At 38.6% G+C, this 22171-nt stretch overlaps 1 protein-coding gene across 4 annotated transcripts in view; it reads right to left on the bottom strand.

The window, feature by feature from the left end:
* Window positions 1–22171, bottom strand: part of LOC129720695 (nephrin) — a 526130-nt gene that overhangs the window by 101200 nt on the left and 402759 nt on the right. For all 4 annotated transcript variants that reach the window (XM_055672270.1, XM_055672267.1, XM_055672269.1 and 1 more), the window contains exon 5: window positions 4173–4325. In XM_055672270.1, the coding sequence (XP_055528245.1) occupies window positions 4173–4325 (153 nt within the window). The remainder of the gene's footprint in view (window positions 1–4172; window positions 4326–22171) is intronic.

The raw sequence follows: 22171 nt of genomic DNA, 5'->3' as shown, positions 1-22171 counted from the left end.
AATTTACGCGCAGTATTACAAAACTGGCCTCAAAATGTCAGATGATTTTATTAATTTATTTATTCATTTATTTAATTATAGTGACCTGATTATGTGTCATTCGTCACTCTTAGAGGAGTCTAGATGGAGACTATGTCAAGAAATAAAAAGGTTTGTAGATAAAAGTTACGATAACTTTTTCATTCGTGGGCCAAAGACTTCAAAATAGTTAAAATATAACCGTTATTCTTTCATAGACTTTTTATGCTCTATTTATCTGCTCAACATCCTAAATTCGGTCTGACCATTTAGCTGAAGCACGTTTACTTTCCAAATCTCCCAGATGGTCTCGAGGTACGATACTGGCCTAACAAACCAGTCGTCGTAGGTTCAGGTCTCGGTTCGGGAGAGACTGTTAGTGTCAGTAGAGTCGTAGTGCTAGCCCCGCAATTATCCTGTACCCTGAATGGTCGGCTGCGAAGTCTGTGTAAAGATAAACAGAAGGACGAGTTCCGAATCGGAATGTATCACCAAGGCTGTGCTTTTATGTCTTTCAAAACTCGTACCTGCCGGAGTACATTTGCTTTCTCGAGGGTAGTCGGGAAAGGTAAAGGACAAATATTTAAACACTTGGGTACTTTTGGTGGTGAATGGTATTCGCACACGCCACCCGTATAGGCCCGTGGGGTCTGACAAATGAAGCGTGTCTTTGCAATGAGTTAACCTCGGGCGCAGCTCTGTCCGACTCAGTCACTTACTACGGTGATATAACCCCTCCTTTCTGTCGCAGTCATGGAGATGCAGAGGTAAACTCAGTCTCCAACAACAACGACTGTTACACCTCCCTCCTTACAATATTTTTCGTCACCCTAACGGTCGTAAGAACGTGCCCGGCGCCGTTCTCGATAAAGTGGTAACTACACTGTAGATAACAAACTAATCCCTTGTAGCCATTACATCAAGTTCAAGCTTAGGCTCAAAGCTCTATCTATCTGCTCACCATCTCCTGAACTCCAACTATATATTATCGTAATATTCGATTTTTGAACAGAGGCATGGCTCGGAATAGTCTTTTGACATGATGCATTTTGTTCGAAGCGGTTTAAAAAAAAAGAAATTTCAGCTGTAGAAAAAACATAAAAGTGTAAAATAACCATTTGCATTTTCTAAATATTAAAACAAACGGTTAAAAGCGTTTTATATTACTGGTAGTGACGACATTTTAGACGCACAGCAAAGTCTCGTTGTAGAGCAACATCTCTTCTAGACACACATCCTTGTTTTGACGTAGAACTACGTCTCTTAGAAAGTTTCGCGGTGTAAAATGAAAGTCTAAAAACGGAACAAGGGAAATGATGATTAATTCCAAATGCTTATAAGTCTGTTAGTTTTTAACGGATTTGCTTGATTTTTGTAGCAATTGATTGGGCAAGGATCTATGCATCCGCCTAAATGTAGAATATGTAATAGGGTGGGGCAAAGTGATAAATTTTCCAGGCCCCAAAGTTACAAGTAGCAGTTGCAAAGTTGTGTATGGCGATTTAAATGCAGAAAATCTTGTTTTCTGCCAGCATTTTCAATGTACCGGCGTCAGTAAGATTCCCGTCAGAAGTAACCTGTCGTAACGAGTTTATACACTCAGCTGGATCGAGTAAATAAATTTAGGTCAATATTCTAGGCATGGGCAGAATCTACAACGTGTTTCAGAGGTTACTTCTGATGGAAATCTGACTGACGCCGGTACACTGGCAGTGTTGGCAGAAAACATGACTTGCAACATAAATTTCGACATAATCAAAGTTGAACAGCTCTAGTATTTTTTAGGGACACCCTAGCTCTTCAGTGTCTTTGGCCTTGTTGTTAGGCATCAAAAGGTACCATACCATACCATTTGAAGTCATGAATCGTATGGTTTGAGCCATTTTGAGCTCTTCAGAATGTAAAATTCAAAAAATTTGTTCTCCTATACAAATCTTCATATTAATTTGAAATGCAATGCGCCATGCGGAGGCAAAACCAATCGACTTCCATTATATTTAGGATTGTTTGGGGCCCCTAATAGAACAAAAAACTTGGGTCTGGCGTTCTGCTATCAAGTTTTGCTATTTTCATATAACGATTCCCTACCCTAAAATGTAATTTGAATGTTTGTTCTATTGTACTATTGTCAAGCTTTGTTAAAACCCAAATTACGACCTCTGATTGGTTGCTTAGTGCTTGCTTTCCCTAACACGGTCGATAGAATATTATGCCTAGTTAACCAGGAATGCACTTTTCTGGCTATAACATGGTTAAAGCCTCGTTAAAAGTGATAAATGAATGAATGAATGATCTTCTGGCTATATAAGAGCCGATTCTACTCAAATCAATAATTTTACTACTGGGTGGTAGTAGGGACGGTTTTGGTAGTAATTTAGTAGCAACAGCGGGTAGTGGTAACGGCAGTGGTAGCAAATACCAGCAGCGTAGCGGTATCAGCAGACTCGCCGAGTCTACTTTCGGCTCAAACTTATCATTATACTAGTAAATGGTGGGTTTTTAAAACAAAACAAGCTTTTTAGATTCTGACAATCAAAATCGGCCGAGCGTCTAATTTTCAGTATGGAAACAGCTTTCCATTGTGTTGTCAGAAAAGCGGTCATAATCAAATCCGATTTTAAATTGAACAACTATTATTCTTTGAAGTACCGTGGAATGGGGTGAAATTGATCACCTGAAAATTCGTGATAAAAATACTAATCAAGAGATACTGATCATACAACACTAGGCAATGTTTACGTGTTTTAAAATGCAGCTTTTGAAAGATTCTCATACCTGTTAAAGTTAACCTTTGCATGCTCGGTGCAATTTAACATATTTACGACTTAAGTTAACTAAGCTAGATTGACTTAAAGTAATCTTAATTAGGGGTTAACTACGTTAAATTTTAAGAAGTGAGTGAATTTGATAAAAGCTCAAAAAATATAATTTTGAACAATGATAATTTCATATCATTAAAGTAATGCTGATGAATTCACAGGAAACCTCGAAGATTTCAATTTCAAAGCTAGTTTTTAAACTTTTGCAACAAACCGAAATGAAATCGATCTAACAATGATCAAACGAGAGCAAATTCAGCAATCGTTATTTCCGTTTTCAGTCCGGAAATCATTATTTATCATGAACATATCGATTAAAGCACATTTTCAATAGAATGCATAGATTTCAAGGATGATCAATTTCACCCCGATTTATCTCATATTATCTTTTAGAATTCTCGAACTTATTTCATGAAGTAGACGATAGAAATTTCACCATAGAGGTTTTCTAGAGCACATAGCAGTACTTGTTTTATATCTATACCATTTTGGAAAAAATGTACATGAAGCTTTTCAGTTGGGAAATATTATAAAAATTGATCAGTTTCACCCCGTTCCATGCTACTGAAAAAATAAATGATTAGTGATTCAATTTTTCTCGTTTTGCGCTAATATTAGAAGAGTTATTCTATCTGCACGCACTCTGCCTATTAAAACTTATTTGCGCCGTAAAGTGATTAATTCCTGTTTAATGATGTCGTATTTATATGAGCAAATTAAAACTCAATAGCACTTCAACTTCCCATTTGCATAAATTTTAAAAATATTCAAAGTATTTTTTTTAAATTTATTCAAAATGTGAGAATTCTTAAACAAAACGGTTGTAAATTTGACTTGTCAGCAAGAGGAGAATTTCGTTATCCTCCAGCCGCATAGTTGCAATATGCAACACGCGTAAACAAACTGAGAATACACTGCTTCTTCTGCGTTATCTGTTTCTATCCGACAGGGAAAAAAAAAACAGAAAGGTTGTCCACCACCGGTGGAAAATACTCAGTACGATAGTACGATAATACCGCTTCTCGTTAGTAAAAATTATACACATAAATTGATAATGTTCGATGTTATCTTCAAGAGTTGATATTTGAGATATCTTAACAATAAATGTTTCAAAATCCACAGTTTTATATAGCCAAATATTTCAAATAACATAAATGAAATTATTGCATAACAAAAAGTAATGTCAGTAAGTGAAAAACGTTGAGTAATCTTCATTTTCGAACTGCATGTATTATAGCCTTTTTTGAAGGAGACGCACGATAGTTCTATAATATGAAACCTCACTTGTTCCGAATAAAAACCAAACAAAAATTAAACAAAAACCATCAAACTTACCCGATTTGAACTCGGAGTTCCCCCGGTACCAGATGATCTGCGCTACCGGTTTCGAGTTGGCAACGACGCAGGTCAGCGTCAGGTCCTGACCTTCACGCACCTCCACCTTGCTGTTGTGGCTGTAGCCTTGAATTTCGATCGATGATGGGGGTGCTGTTGAGTAATAAAAAGAGAAGAAGATTAGAATAGAAACCCACAAAACGGAAGGAGCTGAGGAGAATTCGTTTGCTGGTGCGGATGCTGCTGATATAATATTTCTTCTGAAACTGGCGGTGGAAAGTCAAAAAGCTTTTTGCACATTATTTTACCGCAGCAAGGGGGAAATGTTGCGTTAAATGGAGTTTGCTTGGAAATTGACTTTTATACGCGTTGAAAACGGGCGTGTGGTTGCTGGTTTCCGATGGTTCACCAAACATGGGATGCACTATAATTCGGGAAAATGGAGGAAAGGTCTATTGCCTCCGAATAGAATTGGATTTAGCGGAGTAAGTATCGTTGATGGAGGCAAAATAATGCTATTTTGCGGAATTATTTAGATTTAAAAAACTATAAATTCGTTCCCTATTTTCGAAAACCGTAATAAAAATTCAAATAGTATAACAGCATCGCAGCAAATTGTATTATAATCGACGAATGTATTTGTTCGAACGGTGTAGCGGTGAAGAAAAACAGAAGTCAATTGAATATAAAAAAATCAATTCAATCAGTGAGCCGTTTAAGGTGATCATTTTCTATTTACGCTGAATGTTTTATATTTCTTTCCATTTGTTACAGACCATGCCAGAGAGCCAGTAAGCAGTGCGAATATTAGCTACCTTTATTCCAATCGCGCTATCAACAGGAGCTGGGGCGTGAAATCAGAAATTAAAATTATGAGATAGCATTATTCAAAAGAATGCCTATAAATTCCATCGAGTTTGCGAGCGGAACCAGGCGGCAAGAGGGTTGGCCGAATTGATGAAATGGAATCAAAGTAAATTGAGAGCATGAAGAAATTATAAACACGGGCTTTTGGGTTCGATAGGCCTGCGGGCTAAAGCCCAAGCAGGATTGATGGCTGGTATAATTTATTCGTCTAGAATGGGAAACAACAACAACGGTTGCTTCGTCAGACGGCGAGTGGGGGTAGAAGTAGACTTACTCATCACACGCCATAAACAGCAGACTGTGTCTATAATTGAGTTTTCATGGCATTAGTAATCATCGGGACATGCTTGCAGGTAATTTGTGAGTTTTAAATTAGTTATCAAAATATTCAGCCATTGGATAATGATAAATTTCACCAATACACAGGCTTAGAGTTATTTTTTTCCAGGGCTGAGATCAACCCACGAGAAAAAAAGACGATCGGTTAGTAGAGTTTAATTTTCGACAAATAATTTTAAGCCGACCAAAAAATTCCTACTCTTCCGCAGAATGTTTCTGGCGACAACAACTTCCGACGAAAGAAGTAGAAGAAGAAAACATCTAGATAATATACATTTCGATGAATATGTAAAAGACCTTGGAGTATTTTCGGGTGGGCTTTCACGCTTAATCCTTTACCACGCGCAAGCCTAACCACCCACCAACGATCCGTCTGAGTTCGCTTTCACTCGCCAAACCCGACCGAAAAGGATTATTTCTCTCACTTGACCGGTCCGTATCCCGTTTTGGAATCACTCCGCTGGTTGGGGCCGGCTTTTTTCCCGCCATGCTACTGACGCTTTGTTTGTTTAGCAAAATGCGTCCATATTTATGCTGCGCTTGGGCGCTCGGTGCCTTTCTTCGATGTTTGGAGAAAGGATCGGGCCCAGGAGTGGTGGTTTCTTCGGTATCTTCTTCACTTATTGCTTTTTACCAGCCGCAGATAGCCGGAAGGGGTTCGGGGAATGGCGAAAAAGATAATGCATAACTCATCCATATTTGTCAAGTTGCTAGAAATGACACGACCATCATAATCCTTTTGGGAACGAGGCGTCGTGCTATTCTCGGTGCGTTCCATACCTCGGCCCGGTTGTGGATGGATGAAAAGTGGTTACTCGGAGGCAGACTCTGTTCGATGTTGTTCGTCCGTGCTGTCTGTGATTCGGAAGCAGGGTGCTGACATTCTGTGGAACCGGTTGGAGATGGGGATTTTACTCGAGTTGAAAATTTCTCAAGTGAGTGTTGCTTCCCTTTGACAGGGTTCGCAACAAATAGGGAAGTGGAGATGATGGCGCACAAAGCCTAAGCCCTTTCCTCTGACATGTTCCGCCAGGAGGTGGGACGGTAATCCTCCGGTGCGTCATTCAGCTGGGATCAAGGTACCTTTGAATTGGGATTTCGTAACGTAACAATGATAGATGGAATATGTTGTAGACTATTGTTATAGTTCAAGTATACCGATGGTAAAGGGTGTACGTCTATATTCGGAGAACGATTGACTGACTGTGGGAGTATGTAAGGCGTTTGGTGGCGTTATTGCCACCCGATCCGATTGTATAAGTGACTATATCAAAGGGTTGCGCTCCACAACACAGATACAACTACCTTCCGATAGCAGATCACTCGTTAAATGGGGCTACACCTGGAGGCTCGGTCTGAGAGTAAAGTGGTTTCTTTTCATGATGAAATCGTCCAATTAGTGCCGGCTTTATGCACGTGTGAACTGGAGTGTGTGGGCGTGCGTGGAGCTCGAGATGCGATCAGGTGTATTATGTGGTTAAAACCGAGTAAACAGCAATTATTCACGGTTGCAGATGACAATCAGCATGTGGTCGTTATTCTTAAGGGTGGAAATCGATACTACAGCGAGGCGGTCCTCGATACTGACAATATTCGACTGGTCGACCAAAGCAAAAACAATTTTGCACAATTTTTTTTTGAACTGTAGAAAAATGGAAGGGTGTAGCTTTTTAACCTTTTCTGTGAAGCCTGGGAAGCTGCCTCGGAAGTGCTCTAACTTTTTGGAGACTTAAGTTTTTTCGTAAACAAACGTGAAAGAGACGAATCCGGTGAGCAATTACTCTGCGGCCTTTCGACGCACTTCCGAGTCGGTTAGGGGCACCAAAATCTACAAAAATGGTTAAATCGTTATATTCTTTCATATTTTTTGAGTCCTGGGGCAAAACCTTAAATATATAAAAGTTCAAGGTGTTTTTTAGGGAATACTCTCAAATGAAATTTTTAATTATCGAAAATCTTCTGATTTATGAAGTGATTACTGTGAACAGCGAACTGCAAATATTCTCGCCGAAACTTTACCCCGATTTCAAACAATTAAACAAATTCTATTAGACACGCACAACCAGAAGGCTCAACTCATGAAATCAGTTTCTCCTTTTTCCCGAATATGAAATCCTCATCGAATCAAATGCGACAGCAATTAACTTCGCTCTTAGTTCGATTGAATCATTCCAAAAAAACGGTGGAGGACCAAGAAGCGGGATGGAATTGCGGTGCAAAGAAATAAACGACTAATGCGTATTTCGTGCTTGTCGGCCACGGAGCGGAAGCATTTAGGCGCTGAATAAAACATCTCTAAACAAACAGACAGCAAACAAACTTGTTACAGGGAAATTGTTTCCCCAAGCCCCACCCGAAAAAAAAGTTACCGGCTGAACGAGCAACTTTTGATTTCTCCAAGTTCGCCAAACTTTTTTTCCGCTAAAGAATGTTTGCCGCTTGCGGAACGAGGGGATATTTTTTCGCTTTCACGGGAAAAAATTACACCAACAATAGGTTAAAATGAAAACAATCTTCCTACATTAAGTCAAACTTGTTAACCTACTTCTAGGAAGTTGCTGCGCTACCAGAGTCACGTCAATCGCCATCACAGGATGGTGGATATGTCGTAATGAGAAGGTTTTTTCTTCCTTTTGTCGACTGCCGCCTCCGCATCAGCACAGTATAATTGGATCTGGGATTAACAGGAAGCTACGCGGTGGCGCTTTTGTTTCACCGTTCAAGTGTTTGGGTGTGAAGTTTCCGCTTTCAGCCTCATTCGGACGGTTTAGCCGGCGGAATGTTGTGTTCATTTCGATGGACAAACACCGCAGGAGTTCGGCGAGCGGAACTTCGGGAGAATGCGGATCGAGGCAAGCCGCTTTCTCGGGCGCAGCAAATTGCTTCACAAGAGGATTAATTAGAAGCGTCGAGAGTCTGCAGCAGAAAAGGGATGCTTCCGGTAGCGCTGCGAGAGATTTGGGTGCTGTCCGGGTGCTCACGAGCTCTGAAGCAGATTAACGAAGAGCGTTGGTAATAGATAGTTGGGAGGGATTTTGCCTTTTTATTTCCAGGTTAGCAAGCAGACTGCTTGTCGGTCACTGCTTGTGACCGTACGGAATTAAATAAGAACACTTTATCTAAGCAACGGATTGCTTTTTTCCGACCACACAATAAACAAATATTTCAACTCCAATGGAAAACTACATGGAAAACTTCCCGGCGGATAGAGGGAACGAAACTGTGCTTTCCAACAATCGTTTCGAATGATATATCGATCAATATTCCTGTCCTTTCTGTTGTAAGGCAAACTTTTTCCCTGCTACAAGGTCCAAAGTTGTGCGGTTCCTCCAGCATGATTGCGGAAATCCTTCACCTTTTCTCGACCGAACCTAAGACGATCCCGTACAAATGCTAAAAGTAATCATCCTCCTCCACCGCCCTTCGGCAGTGCGCTGTGTGCACGAACAAGCCGGTTCGTTTGCGCTTGGAATGTCCCTGTGGCCACCCTCCAGCAGCGACCGCACGTCCGACCGCACAAACTTTTTATTTACCATACTGCAAATTGCAATTCGGTGCCGTCGGGCTTCCAGCAATTCGGCAGGATATTGGCAAGTTGACATTCAACATTGACTTTGACAGTGCCAGCGCCGCTCCAATAATGGACACGGCGGACGGCGAAATCAGACCGATCGGAAAATTAGCATTCCTCGATGACCGAAGGGAAAAACTCATTAAATGGAGTGGAACGCCGCCCGACGCTCTGCAGAAGACAAGCGCGCGCGTCGAATTTATTGGAAACCCGAGTAAAGTTTTGTGCGATAATTGGAAATTACGATAACGACTGAAATTGTTCTCGCACCAATGGCAACGCTTTCTCACCTGTGTCTCGGATCGGACAGTTAAAGTTTTTATCGTGTCACTCTCTCCCGTAGAAAGTTTTGTTCGCACATGTTTACCCTGTGCATTTGGTCGCCATTCGTGTGCTAGGAACATTATGCCCTTTATGTTTCCCAGCCCGAAGTCGTTTAAATAATAATAGGCTATGTGCATAGTTTTGTGCGAATGAACTCCTCGGGATACGCGCAGGATATCACAGCCCGCTGCTGTGAGCACAAAAACTGGCAGCGCCAGCAGGGGCAAAGTAGTGAAAAATAGGACTATTCAAACCATTCCGTGGCGGATGCACACACCAATTCCTCGCTATCGTCGTCGTCGTCGTCGTCGTTCAACAATGTACACACAGCGTTTCGCCTCCGGATGACATGCTTTCAAATATTTGTGTGCAGATATAAGATGAAGCAAAAAAAAAAAACGATATCGTTCGTTACAGACCCCGCGAAGTCGGTCGCCACTAGCGGATGCACCCCGCATAAGAGTGGGTCAAATCACTCACATCATTGGCTCCGTTTGCATATCGCATGTTTATCTGTGTACCACTTTTAAATGACGCGGCGGATGATGATGATAATGATGATGATGATGATGACGATGTGCATCGATGGGGTCCCACTGCACAAAAATACCGACAGTGGTGGGGGTTTCGAGATTGGATTGGCACAAGTGAAACTTATAGCGGTGAAGTTTTTCCAGTAATAGGATATGTAAATTTTAGAGGTATCCTCTCCTTTTTTGAACTGTTCGCTATACTTAGCAGGGTTGGTTTCACATTTCACATTTTACATAATATTGTTTTGTATACAAATCAGAGTTCTTCGTTTGTAAAATCTAAATTTGCACTAAGCATATCGGCATTAATGGAAAGATTAGAAATCGTGGGGTACCACAATATCAAAAATTAGCTTGATATGTTTCGTCAGAGATAGACAAAACCAACAGACAAGGCATGCAGACAAGACAGACATACAGAGAGGACAAAGACACTAACAGAATAGACAGTCCTGGGGACAGGAAAGAGAAGACAGACAACCAATTATGTTCTATTTTATTTGTTGTCAATAATTTAACAAACCTTATTAAAAATTAAATTTAAGTAGTGCCTTGACCTTAATTTTCATTTAATATAATTTCACTGCGAATCTAATTATATTTTGTGTCTGCTTGTTTTTTGTTGTTATTTCTACTTGCTGATTAATTTATCTCATCTTCCTGTTACTAACATCACAAAATTAGCAATAACACAATACTTGATCAATATTCAACCCTCTATTGGTTAAACTTATTTTTAACAGTTAGAAAATTGTTTTAATTTATTAAATTAAACATCATTTAGTTTTATTAGGAAGTCTTTTTAAACATATTTTTCTATCATTCAACTTTTTGTGTAACAGAAAAAATAACGTTCCCGGAAAAATATAGTAGAAGTAGAAGAGAAAAACAGAGTACCAACACATAAGAATTATTCACTGACAGCTCCGTAAAGATGAAACTCGTGCAAAACTAGCATTCCATAAAACACTGATCCTTCCGGTGGCCCTCTATGGCCATGTAGCATGGACACTGAAAGAGGGTGATCGGTGAGCTCTGGGTGTTTTTCTGGCGTTCAATCCTTGGCGGCAAACTGGAAAATGGTGTCTGGTGCAGATGCATGAACTATGAAGTACACCATACTTACAAATCAGCGGATAAAACAAGGCAGGCCTCAGTAGGCTGGGCATGTGAATAGCATGCCGGAAAAACGACTAGCAAAAACTATGTTTGGCAGGTATTTTCTCAAGGTAGACCTCGTACTCTCGACGTGTGCTACCGTCGAGGATGCCCACTTAACAGGCGTTCTAGGTGATTGGAGGCTAGTTGCCCAGTACACTTAAATCGCTTTTGACGTAGAACTACGTCTAACCGTACTATATCGAGATACATTCCGCGAAAACTGAAACCAAGATGTAACGTCGAAATGAAAGATTGCAAACGGTTATACTGATGTAACCACATGATGGATCACAATAATCAATATGTCGTTGGATTGATAAAATGATGGACAATTTACTACATTGCCGCTGTTGACGCACAGTGGGGCGTGGAACACAATCGAATTGCCGTTTGAATTGTCTTCTTCTTCTTGTTTCGTATAGCAGCAAATATCAGAATGCAATATGATTTTTCGGGTGCCAGAAAATACGCTGCGCCGCCGGGGACAATAAAATGCGTTGTTTATTTTTGAACTCTACACTCTGCTTTTTTTCAAATTTATTTAAATAACTGAATATAGGGTATTTAAAAGACAATAGAAAACCAAAATGCTACGTACAGATCTTTGAAACGGTTGTTAAACGAGCTGTACTGATGATTAAATTTTACTAGCTACATGAATTTAGTCCTATATGACAATACTAGCTGCATCCCGCGGTGACGGTATAGAGGTAAACCAAATTCATTTCATCTTGATATTAGAGTTCCGACATTAGAATTTGTATTTTTCGGTTGAATTTTTTTTTTGAATTAGCATTAGCAAGAAAATATTACATTATATAACCTTACTTCTAATTGAACAACGCTATGCAAACATTAATTGCTGAGGCTAATGTTGTGCATCACTCTAACCCAGTCTATTTTCGAAGATAACAGACATATAATCTTCAAATATGGTATCTTCGTTGTTCTTCGGTATCTTGAAACTGATCAAATTTTTTCTGATTGATTCTGTATACTGATAAAATATTTAAATTGACCTGAATTGAATGTTAACATGTCCATAAACTTCTATTTCAATTTCAAATTTTCTGTGAATGTACATTTTCTACTAAAACTTTAATTCGTTATCGATATTTTTTCCACGAGCTTGTAACTGCAGGAAAAAAATTTATGTGACATCTTTGCCGTTTTGTGATCGGTGAGTGAGCCAACTTCAACACGACAAATAGATATAGAAGGAAGTTTAATTTCTACTACATCGTACTCAATTAAATATTTTATAGAAGGTTGCCTTTTCGCGTATCAAAGAAAATTCACTGTATTAGAATGAAAGGTATTCATCAATGGTTTAGAAACCAAATTTAGGGGGAAATATATTACGGCAATGTTTTGGAGAAAAACTTTCTTCTACAAAGTTGTTACATATGATAAAGCGGTTATTGAAAAAGTATCAAAAATTAGGGTGACCAAAATTTTCGATGCTATCAAGTATCTAACTTTTTTATTTTTGTAGATAGAAAACCTTGTTCTACAATTTTATAGGTCTAATAATTTAAGTAACTCTGTTGAAAAAAAAATTTTTCTAAAACATTGTTACAGAGCTCTAGACCTAAATTTCCCCCTAAATTTGGTTTCTGGACCATTGTGAATCTTAAAGAGAATATTTTTTCTTCTAAGATAGAGTGCTGCAAAGAAATAATTAGAATACAGACCCCGTTCGATTTTGGCAAACGCCAGAATTTTTTCTGTTGCCAAAATCGAACCATACCAATAATGAACGGTTCTTTTTTCATGACTTTTTTGACTTTTTAATGGTCAAAGACGACCTTAACAGTATTAATGGCCACCAATAAACTAGTTTTAGTTCCAAGTCGTTTGAGGTGCCGCTTGATGAATTTGGGCTGACGACCTAGATACTTGATATTACCACCCAAACCAAAATACCTTCCTTTTGGAAGATGTTGAGCTTAAAATGGTTAAAATAAATCAAGCAAACTACTAAAAGTAAAACAAGCTCGAATCAAACATAGCTTCAAAATAAAAATATAAAATTATTGTAGTCCTACGTCAACTATGCGGTCGTGTCTTGGATACCACCCTCCTACTATTTATTCGGGGGATACGTACCGCGTAAAAGGAATACCCGTAAAAAACCGCGTAAATTCCGGAATCCGAGTAAAGAAATTCCGAAATCTGCGTAAGAAAAAAATACTGCGTAAGTTCCGAAATCCGCGTGAAAAAATGCGTAAATTCCGGACTCCACGTAAAAAAGCGTAAATTCCAGAATCTGCGCAAAAATAGCCGCGTAAAAAATGATTTTAGTGTGAATAAGTACGGTTTGTTTGATCGGAGTGATGTCTTCTACAAAGTTGAAGATATTAATTTTGTCTCTCCAAAAACAAACTCTACATCGTGAACAAACTTCAACTTTTTCAACAAAAATAACACTGATCAGAGATAGGGGAAAAAAGATGCTGCCCTAAGACTCGAAATAGTTGCCCTAGTTATGAGTGTTGTGCTGCTTTCTGCTGCTGAAAACACGAGCTGAAACAAAAAAATAACTCATCGACACTACCATTTCAATGCACACGCGAGCATAAAAATTATTTTAAAGGTGATTTACAAAAACTCACCAGAAATCGTTCGAAATTTTTTATAATCGGCGATTTTAACGCTAAACATCGTTCATGTAATAATTCTCAAACTAATTCCAATGGTAAAATTTTATTCAATGATTGTTTTTCAGGATACTATTCTATTTTGTCTCCGAATAGTCCTACATGCTTTTCTTCTGTAAGAAACCCTTCAACAATTGATTTGGTGCTAACAGATCAAAGTCACGTATGTAGTGATTTGATCACACATGCTGACTTTGATTCTGACCATCTTCCAATAACTTTTTTTTTATCACATGAATCAGTTTTAAACCCTATGAGCTGTGTTTTTTATTATAACAAGGCTAATTGGGAAAGATACAAAACTCATATTGAGGGAAATTTCAATAATGAGCTTGATTTGCAAAAACGAAGTGAATATTGATTCCGCTTTGGAAGCGTTAAAATGTGCAATTGTTGACGCAAGGAATTATTCTGTTCCAAAGGCTCAAGTGAAATTTGATTCACCAATAATTGACGAAAATCTTCAACTTCTAATTCGTTTGAAAAATGTCCGCAGACGTCAATATCAACGTTCTCGTGACCCTTTTTGTAAAACTATTTATAAAGATTTACAGAAAGAGATTTAACATAGATTTACTCTTCTGAGAAATCAAAATTTTGAGACTAAAGTTGAAAAATTGAAACCATATTCAAAACCCTTTTGGAAGCTGTCGAAGATTCTTAAGAAACCTTCAAAGCCTATTCCAGTTTTAAAAGATGGTGAACGTTTTCTTGTATCCAATGAACAAAAGGCTCAAAGACTTGCTCAGCAGTTTGAGAGTGTTCATAACTCAAATTTGAATTTTGTGAGTCCAATTGAAAATGAAGTCACACGTCAATTTGATTTAATTACTTCCCAGAATTTTTTACCTGCAGAAATAATTGAAACTAACCTGAATGAGATTAAATCAATTATTAAAAATTACAAAAATATGAAAGCACCTGGTGTCGATGGAATCTTCAATATACTAATCAAACATCTCCCTGAGAGCACAATGGAATTTTTAGTGAAAATTTTCAATTGCTGCTTCAAAATTGCATATTTTCCCAAATTATGGAAAAATGCAAAAATTACTCCAATTTTAAAGCCGGATAAGAATCCAGCTGAAGGTTCAAGTTACCGACCAATCAGTTTGCTTTCTTCAATTCAATAAGTAAACTGTTTGAGAGAATTATTCTTAACCGAATGATGTCACACATCAACGAAAATTCAATTGTTGCAAATGAACAGTTTGGATTTCGCCATGGGCATTCCACAACTCATCAATTGCTCAGAGTTACTAATATGATACGAGCTAACAAATCTGAAGGTTATTCCATTGGAGCTGCTCTTTTAGACATAGAAAAAGCATTCGACAGTGTTTGGCATAAAGGTTTGATTGCGAAATTGCAAACTTTTAATTTCCCAATTTTTCTAATCAAATTTTTAAAAAATTATCTTACTGATCGAACTCTGCAGGTTGTCTATCAGAATTCAAAATCTGATAGATTTCCTGTCAGAGCAGGTGTGCCTCAAGGTTCTATCTTGGGCCCAGTCCTGTATAACATATTCACTTCAGATCTTCCTGATTTGCCTCCAGGATGCACAAAGTCATTGTTCTGCGATGACACAAGCATTTCCGTAAAAGGAAAAAGCCGTCGTGTCATATGCAGTCGATTGCAGAAAAGTTTAGATATTTTTTCTTCCTACTTGCAAAAGTGGAAAATCTCTCCCAATGCTTCTAAAACTCAAACGATAATTTTTCCTCATAAGCCTAGGGCTTCTTTCCTCAAGCCAAACAATAATTACTTTGAGTCAAATTTTGTTCGTGTATGACTAAGTAAACTGAGTAGGAAGCATACTCTGAGAACGAAAATGTTATCAGCAAGAAAAATCGAATGTATTAAAAATTAAAAATATCAAATAGTTGATTTCTCATCGTCAAAACAAAAGCATTGGAAAATATTACTTGTGTTTGATCAAAAGCAAATAAAAATTTTAAGCTGAATTTCCAAAAATATCATATTTTTGATTTATTTTTTAAATTCACCCATGTGAAATTAATGTCGTTTAGAAATTTCTAAAACTTGCCACAAAACGGAGCAAAATAATTTTTAAATTCTTTGGAAAATCAAATTGTGGTACATCCTGCTCAAATAATGCAATTTGATTATTGAAACTATAGTCAGTTTTAATCAGTGTTGTTAGTCTCACTCGTAATCAGCATGCAACAGCTCACAAGAAGGTTCTCGTTGCTACCGCTATCACACACTGGAGTATTCCTTATTCAAGCTATTTCTCGTTTTTTATTGCTTTCATTCTTGCTCTCATTTGCCTCCGAGATCATATGCACATACTCCCGTCTACTCTCATACTCCCGAGAACGACCAGCCGAAGACAATTGTTTCAAGATAAAGCATCTGCGATGGTTGCAGAAGAGAAAAAAATAATAGGGTATCGGACCTCTTCGACAGCGGTTTGCTTCGGCCGGTTAAGCATTAGACTGCTTTGAAAAACTTACCAAAGCTGTCCGATGCCCTACACGCCCGCCAGTGTGTGATTCTTTACATATTCTTCGCTCCACTGTCGGCTGTCGGTGCATGAAGCAAAGCCGGGTAGATGAAGAAGGCATTTTCGTTTTAGAGCACAATTTTTCAAGCACTCCTATTCGAGCAATTTTAGTCGAGTACTCCTACTCGCAAGCAGGAACTCGCGTACTTTTTTACAGCTGCTGAGTAGCAATATAAAAGAGTTTTTGCGTACTAGCTGCTACTCAGGGGAGTACATGAAAAATAAACAGTATCTCGAAAGCGTGTGTACAAAAGACTTGAGAAGCGTAGCATATGTTTTGTTCTCAAGCAGAAAGGAGGAGAAAGGTTTTGCTTCTCGCTCGCTTTGCAACGCTAGTTTCATTCCACGCGGGTTGCTTTTCGCAATTACTCAAACACGGTACAAGATATCGACCTCATTCCAATGACAGTTTTCCGTGTTAGGATACAAGTCTTAATAAACTAATTTAAAAAAATCACAATTTTTGGTGTAAATACAAAATATTATGATACTGAATTTTGACCTTTAGACTGACCACTATCATATTCAGTCAAACGTTTGGGACGATTTTCTACGTTATTTTTTCAATTAAATCTAGTCTTTTTTCAGGGGTTCCACACAAATTTGGAACGTATCCCCCGCTTAAAAAAACCTGCCTGTATTGTACTATTGAAAATTGTCAAGCTATGTTGAAATGCAGATTTCGACCTCTTATTGGTCGCTTAATGTTTGATTTCTCTAGCACGCTCGACAGAATTATGTAACTTCGGTCTATATAAGAGCGCGCTTCTGCTCAAACCAATCAGTTTACTAGTGGATGGCTGCTAAGACAGTTTTAACTAGGTAGCAGCGTGCAGCAGCAGCTACGGATAGCAAGAACGGCAGCGGGTCCAACATCGGCGGTGATAGCAGCGTCAGCGTTAGTTGCAGCGGCACTAGTTCTTCCTCTAATAAAAAGCTGCCTTTGTGCGGAAGTGGCAACATCAGCAGTAAGTACATCGGCTGACATTTCCTTCAATGAAAAGCTTTTATATATTGACAACACACGAACGCTTTGTGATGCTGGTAATCAAAATTTTTGGGACTTCCAATTTTCAGTGTAAAAACAGAATTCCACTGTTCTATCAAAAGATTGTCTTATTTCCACTGTCAGGGATAGTACAGATGCGATCAGCATCTAATCTGGCTTAAAAGTATAAAACAAATTGTCCTTTCGAGAACAAACGCATACTTAATTGAAGAGTTAATATTTTTTCGTTCATTCTTTGTACTTCATTCGAAATGTTGGAACACCTTTACGAATACGGTTGTAAATTCGACTTCATCTCTATGGCTCTATGTAACACCACTCAACAGTAGCGTAATAAAATGTTGCGTAACTGAGTGCGGCCTCTTTGCGTCCATACGACACTAAAACGCATAATCAAGCCATGGAAGTTGGGCAGCCTTTTAATTATACAAACTGTACTATTGAAATATAGAATTTAATAGAATATATAAAATTTTATTGATCTGATTGCTCATTTAATGATTGGTTTTCTTAACAGAGACAACAGATTTACACACCTAATTAACCGGGAATGCACTATTCGGGCTATATAAGAACCTACTTCTGCTCAAACCAATCATTTAGCTAGCGGATGGCGACTAGAACGGTGCTTACTAAGTAGTAGCGGATAGCAGCAGCTGTAGTAGGTACCAACAGCTGTAGTGGTAGCAGCGTCAGTGACAGGTGCAGTGGCACTTCCTTTGTGTGGTAGCAGTACCACCAGTGCATCGGCCTCCAGTGAAAAGCTCTGTTGTATTTTGGCAAAACACAAATGTTTTTGGGATGCTGGCAATCGGAATATGTGGACCGTCAAGTTTACAGTGTGAAAACAGCTTTCCACTGTGTTATTAGAAGAATGGGGATATAACAGAGATGCGATCTGCGTAACGTAACTAAGTGCGCTTTTGTTATCTGCTTCCATACGACACTAAAGCGCATTTTTTATTTTCGTCACTGCGATATTTTTTTTTTTTTGATATTTTGTAATATAAAACCTCGTATTGGTTGTTTAATGATTGCTTTCCTTAACACGGTTGACAGATTCATATACCTAGTTAACCGGGAATGCAATATAAGAGCCCGATTCTGCCCAAATCAATCTTTTCCTTAGTGGATGGCCACTAGTACAGTCCTTACTAAGTAGCAGCTGATAGCTGCTGGCACTCATAATCTGCCGGCCGAGCAATGAGCAAGATTTTAGCCAGAAGCCGGTCGGCTAAAAAGGTAATTTGAAATCCCTATTTTTGGTTCTATAAGTGTATGAACAATAAAATTTGTGTCCTGTCTCGCATCACGTTCCGCGAATGTTATCGGAGTGGTTTTTACATAGGCACAAACCAATGAATATGTTGGGGGTAGAACAGAATGCGATCAGCATCATATCCGATATCAAATGAAACAATTAATTGTCCTTTTGAGGACAATATTAAACTTAGTTGAAGAGTTAATACTTTTTCGCTCATTCATTACACTTCGCAATGTACTACGTAACGTCGTAACTCTTCATCTTCATGTTCCATCACAAACTGAAATTGTTTTTCCTTCAGCAATATGTAACACCACCCAACAGCAGAGTAATGAAATGTTGTGTAACTGAGTGCGGCTTCTTCTGTTATCTGCTTCCATACGGCACTGGAACGTAGTTTTTCTGTGTTGGGTATTTTCATAACTGCGACCAAAAACCTCGTATTGGTCGTTTCATGATTGATTTCCTTAACACAGTTGACATATTCATATACCTAGTTACCCGGTTATGCGCTATTTGGGCAATATAAGAACCCGCTTCTGCTCAAACCAATCATTTTGCTAGTGGATGGCCCGTATGATGGTCCTAACTAATTAGCAGCTGGTAGCTGCTGACAATCATAATCTGCCGGCTGTGTCTTATTTTCAGTGTGAAAACAGCCTTCCACTTTTTTATCAGAGTGCCTGATTGAAATTTGATAATATTGTTTGAATCAAACGTTGACAGGATTTTTAAATATTTTCTCCTTTCGCATCATATTAAACAAGTAGTTCTATGCTCCTGCCATACGCAAAATTCACCAGAATTCCTGCTGTTGGAGTAGCAAAGAGGTGTAATCAGCATCATATCGGATTTTAAATTGAACAAAAAACTGTCCTCTTTAGGACAACCAAACGAATGAATTCAAAAATTAATAACTTTTCATTTTGCGCCAGCATTTAAAGTGAAATGTTATTTTACCGTGCGTGTACTCTGACTGTTGAAACTTGTTTGTGATGCATAGTGTTTGTTACATCCTTTCTCTGTGATGTCGTATTTAGTTGCGAAAATTGAAATTCGGTAGCGCTTCAACTCTTCTTTAGCACAAAATTTTAAACATATTCAATGCGAGTAATGTAATAAGCAATCTTACATAGTTCTACGTCAACCTTGCGGTCGTGGTTTTGCATACAACCCTTCTGTTTGTTTATAAAAATTAAAAATCAAGATTAGGTTGACAAAAATATGGAATAAAATTTAGAGAAAAAAAAGCAAATTTGGCTCTTCCTCAAACAAAACTTTTCATATTTATAGAATGAAGACAACGTTATTAGCTAAATAAAGGAAAATTACAAACTCTAACTCATTTGCAACATGTTATGGTCAAAATTTTGTTTTTGTTTTTTTTTTCTAATGTTTCACACATCATTTTGTAGAAACCTTTGAATAATCGAATGAGACTAATTTGATTAAATGTATTGCGATAAAATAGCAAAATTACAAAAAGAAGAAATTCACACTGGTCGACAAAAGGGGAAAAATGCTGCCCTGAAGTTCAAAATAGTTGCCCTAGAAAAATTATTGCTTTCGGACCATTCCAGTGAAATGTGGTGTTTTTAGCCAGTGTAGAAATGCGTGCACTTGCGTCAAAGTATCGCATAGTAATTGCTCGCCGGGTTTATTGCTCCAACGTTATGTTAACTCATTTAAGTCTCGGAAAAAAATGTTGGTGACTAGGGACACCAAGATTCACAGGAATGGTTGAAAAGCTTTATTTTTTTCCGTTTTGAGATTTGGGGCTACACTCGTGTTGACGGTGTTATTTTTAATTTTTTTTCGAGCACTTGATCATCTTTCCTGTGGCTCAAACAATTACAGTATTCATCCATCAATAAGCTTAGATTGTCAAACCACGACGCAGTACCGTATCGGATTTTCCGCCGATCGCCTGAGTTCCTATCCTATCCTGTATCCGCGAAAAGAGGTGGAAAATACCGGCGCATCTACTCAAATCTATAAAGCTCATAATCTTTCTCATATGCTTTCATCCATCACCGCGCGCACACCACCGGTTTCGTGGTTCGCCGTTATCCGCGCGAAGCAGGCTGCAGGGTGTGAAGAAGCGCTACGGAGTACGGGGATAAGATATGGGAAACCTTTCACGGCGTAAAGTGGCTCTTCATTCGGCGAGTAGTTCTAGCGGTGCCGGCTCGGTTTCCTGTTACAACTTAGCGCTCACAAGCGCTGGCTGATGTTGGACCCAAAACGATGATAGAACATCCGCACGGCTCGTATCGCCGTAAGCCTTGTTTTGGTGCCGCGATCATAGGAAAGTAGGTAGAAAAAATCATCACCGTTCGATGAAACGAGCGTCACATGTGCTTATTCGCTATAACTTATACGTTTAACACACACGCCGTAAAATCTTGTCGCAACAGTTAAGAGGCATCCATTTACGATAAGCAGCCAGATAGCGGCGGCGGCGGCGGCGCTGCTACCGACGACGAGTAGCGATATGCCAAGGAATAAAGCCGATTAGTGTCGGCGAATTCTTATGAGCACAGAAAAGGGGTTTTGTGCGGTTTTTTTTTTCGAACGGAATCATGAAAGCCAAAACGACTGCATATATTTACGGTGGAATATTCCAACCAATTTAGGGAAAACGGAATCACGGCGCACAGTGCGTTGAACATATGGAAAGCTTGGACAAAAGTCAAAATCCTTCGTATAAGGCTTTATTTCAGCACATATTCTATTTAAACGACTTTTTTATGAAAAATACTATACAAAAGACCAAAACTTGAATTATCTCCTAGGGTAAGTGAACCAATTATGGTACTAGTGAAAAATTTAAATGTGTGATATAGTTTGACAATGTTATGGACTAGAGAGTTTGAACAATATTACAGTATTAGTATTACCAAACTGCTATCATTGTGTTGATTCGATCGATTTTTTTTCTGTATGGACTTCCTCACTGCGACCAGAATCGTTGATCTATTGTGAGATCTGCACTTCTATTTTTAGCAATACCGCTATTGAGAAGTGGCATGCTTATTATTATTTTTTATCAGTGCTTGTGTGTAATGTGATACTCTTTCTTCTACACGCTTACTGTTTCTCCTATACCGAGCCTCGTTCCTCCTGCCAAATATCACCAATGATAATTCCCTGGAGAAGTTTTGTCGTGCACCCTTCTGGCCAGTTTTATCGATAAAAGGCACCAATTTTTTTTTAAGAGGAAGTCACGCAAAGGTATTGTAGATTTCAGCGTAAAGGAAGGGTAACTAGTGGGGAGCCAGAGAATAAACCCATACTTAAAGCCCTTTTTGACATCAAATGGCCTGATTCTACTAAGATTCGAACCCACGACCATCCGCTTGACAAAGCGGACTCTGTAACCTTGCGGCTACACAGCACACTGTAGATTCACAACTGGCTCACTGGCTTTAGAAGCATCTTCCAATCCAAATACTTCCACCGTTGTCAAGAAAACTGCATCATTTTTACTACCAATTGATTGCTGATGCCACTTCTTAAATAAGGTTTTGTATGTCTGGCGCGCAAGTTGACCAACAAAAATGCAAAAAAGTCTAAAATTCGCACAAATTAGCAGTTGAAGTTAATGTCTATTGTTTCTTTGCCTTTCATAGTAACTTTTAACATAAATCTCAGATTGGTGAAATTTGGAAAACTTGTTTGAAAATTTTGATGTTTACCAGTTTTTTTTTGTGAATAACTTTATGTTTATCAACTGATTGA

The sequence above is a fragment of the Wyeomyia smithii genome, chromosome 2 (assembly GCF_029784165.1).
Source record: "Wyeomyia smithii strain HCP4-BCI-WySm-NY-G18 chromosome 2, ASM2978416v1, whole genome shotgun sequence".
Classification (NCBI taxonomy): domain Eukaryota; kingdom Metazoa; phylum Arthropoda; class Insecta; order Diptera; family Culicidae; genus Wyeomyia; species Wyeomyia smithii.
The sequence above is the reverse complement of the archived record's forward strand: the minus strand, read 5'-3'. Positions and strand labels throughout refer to the sequence as shown.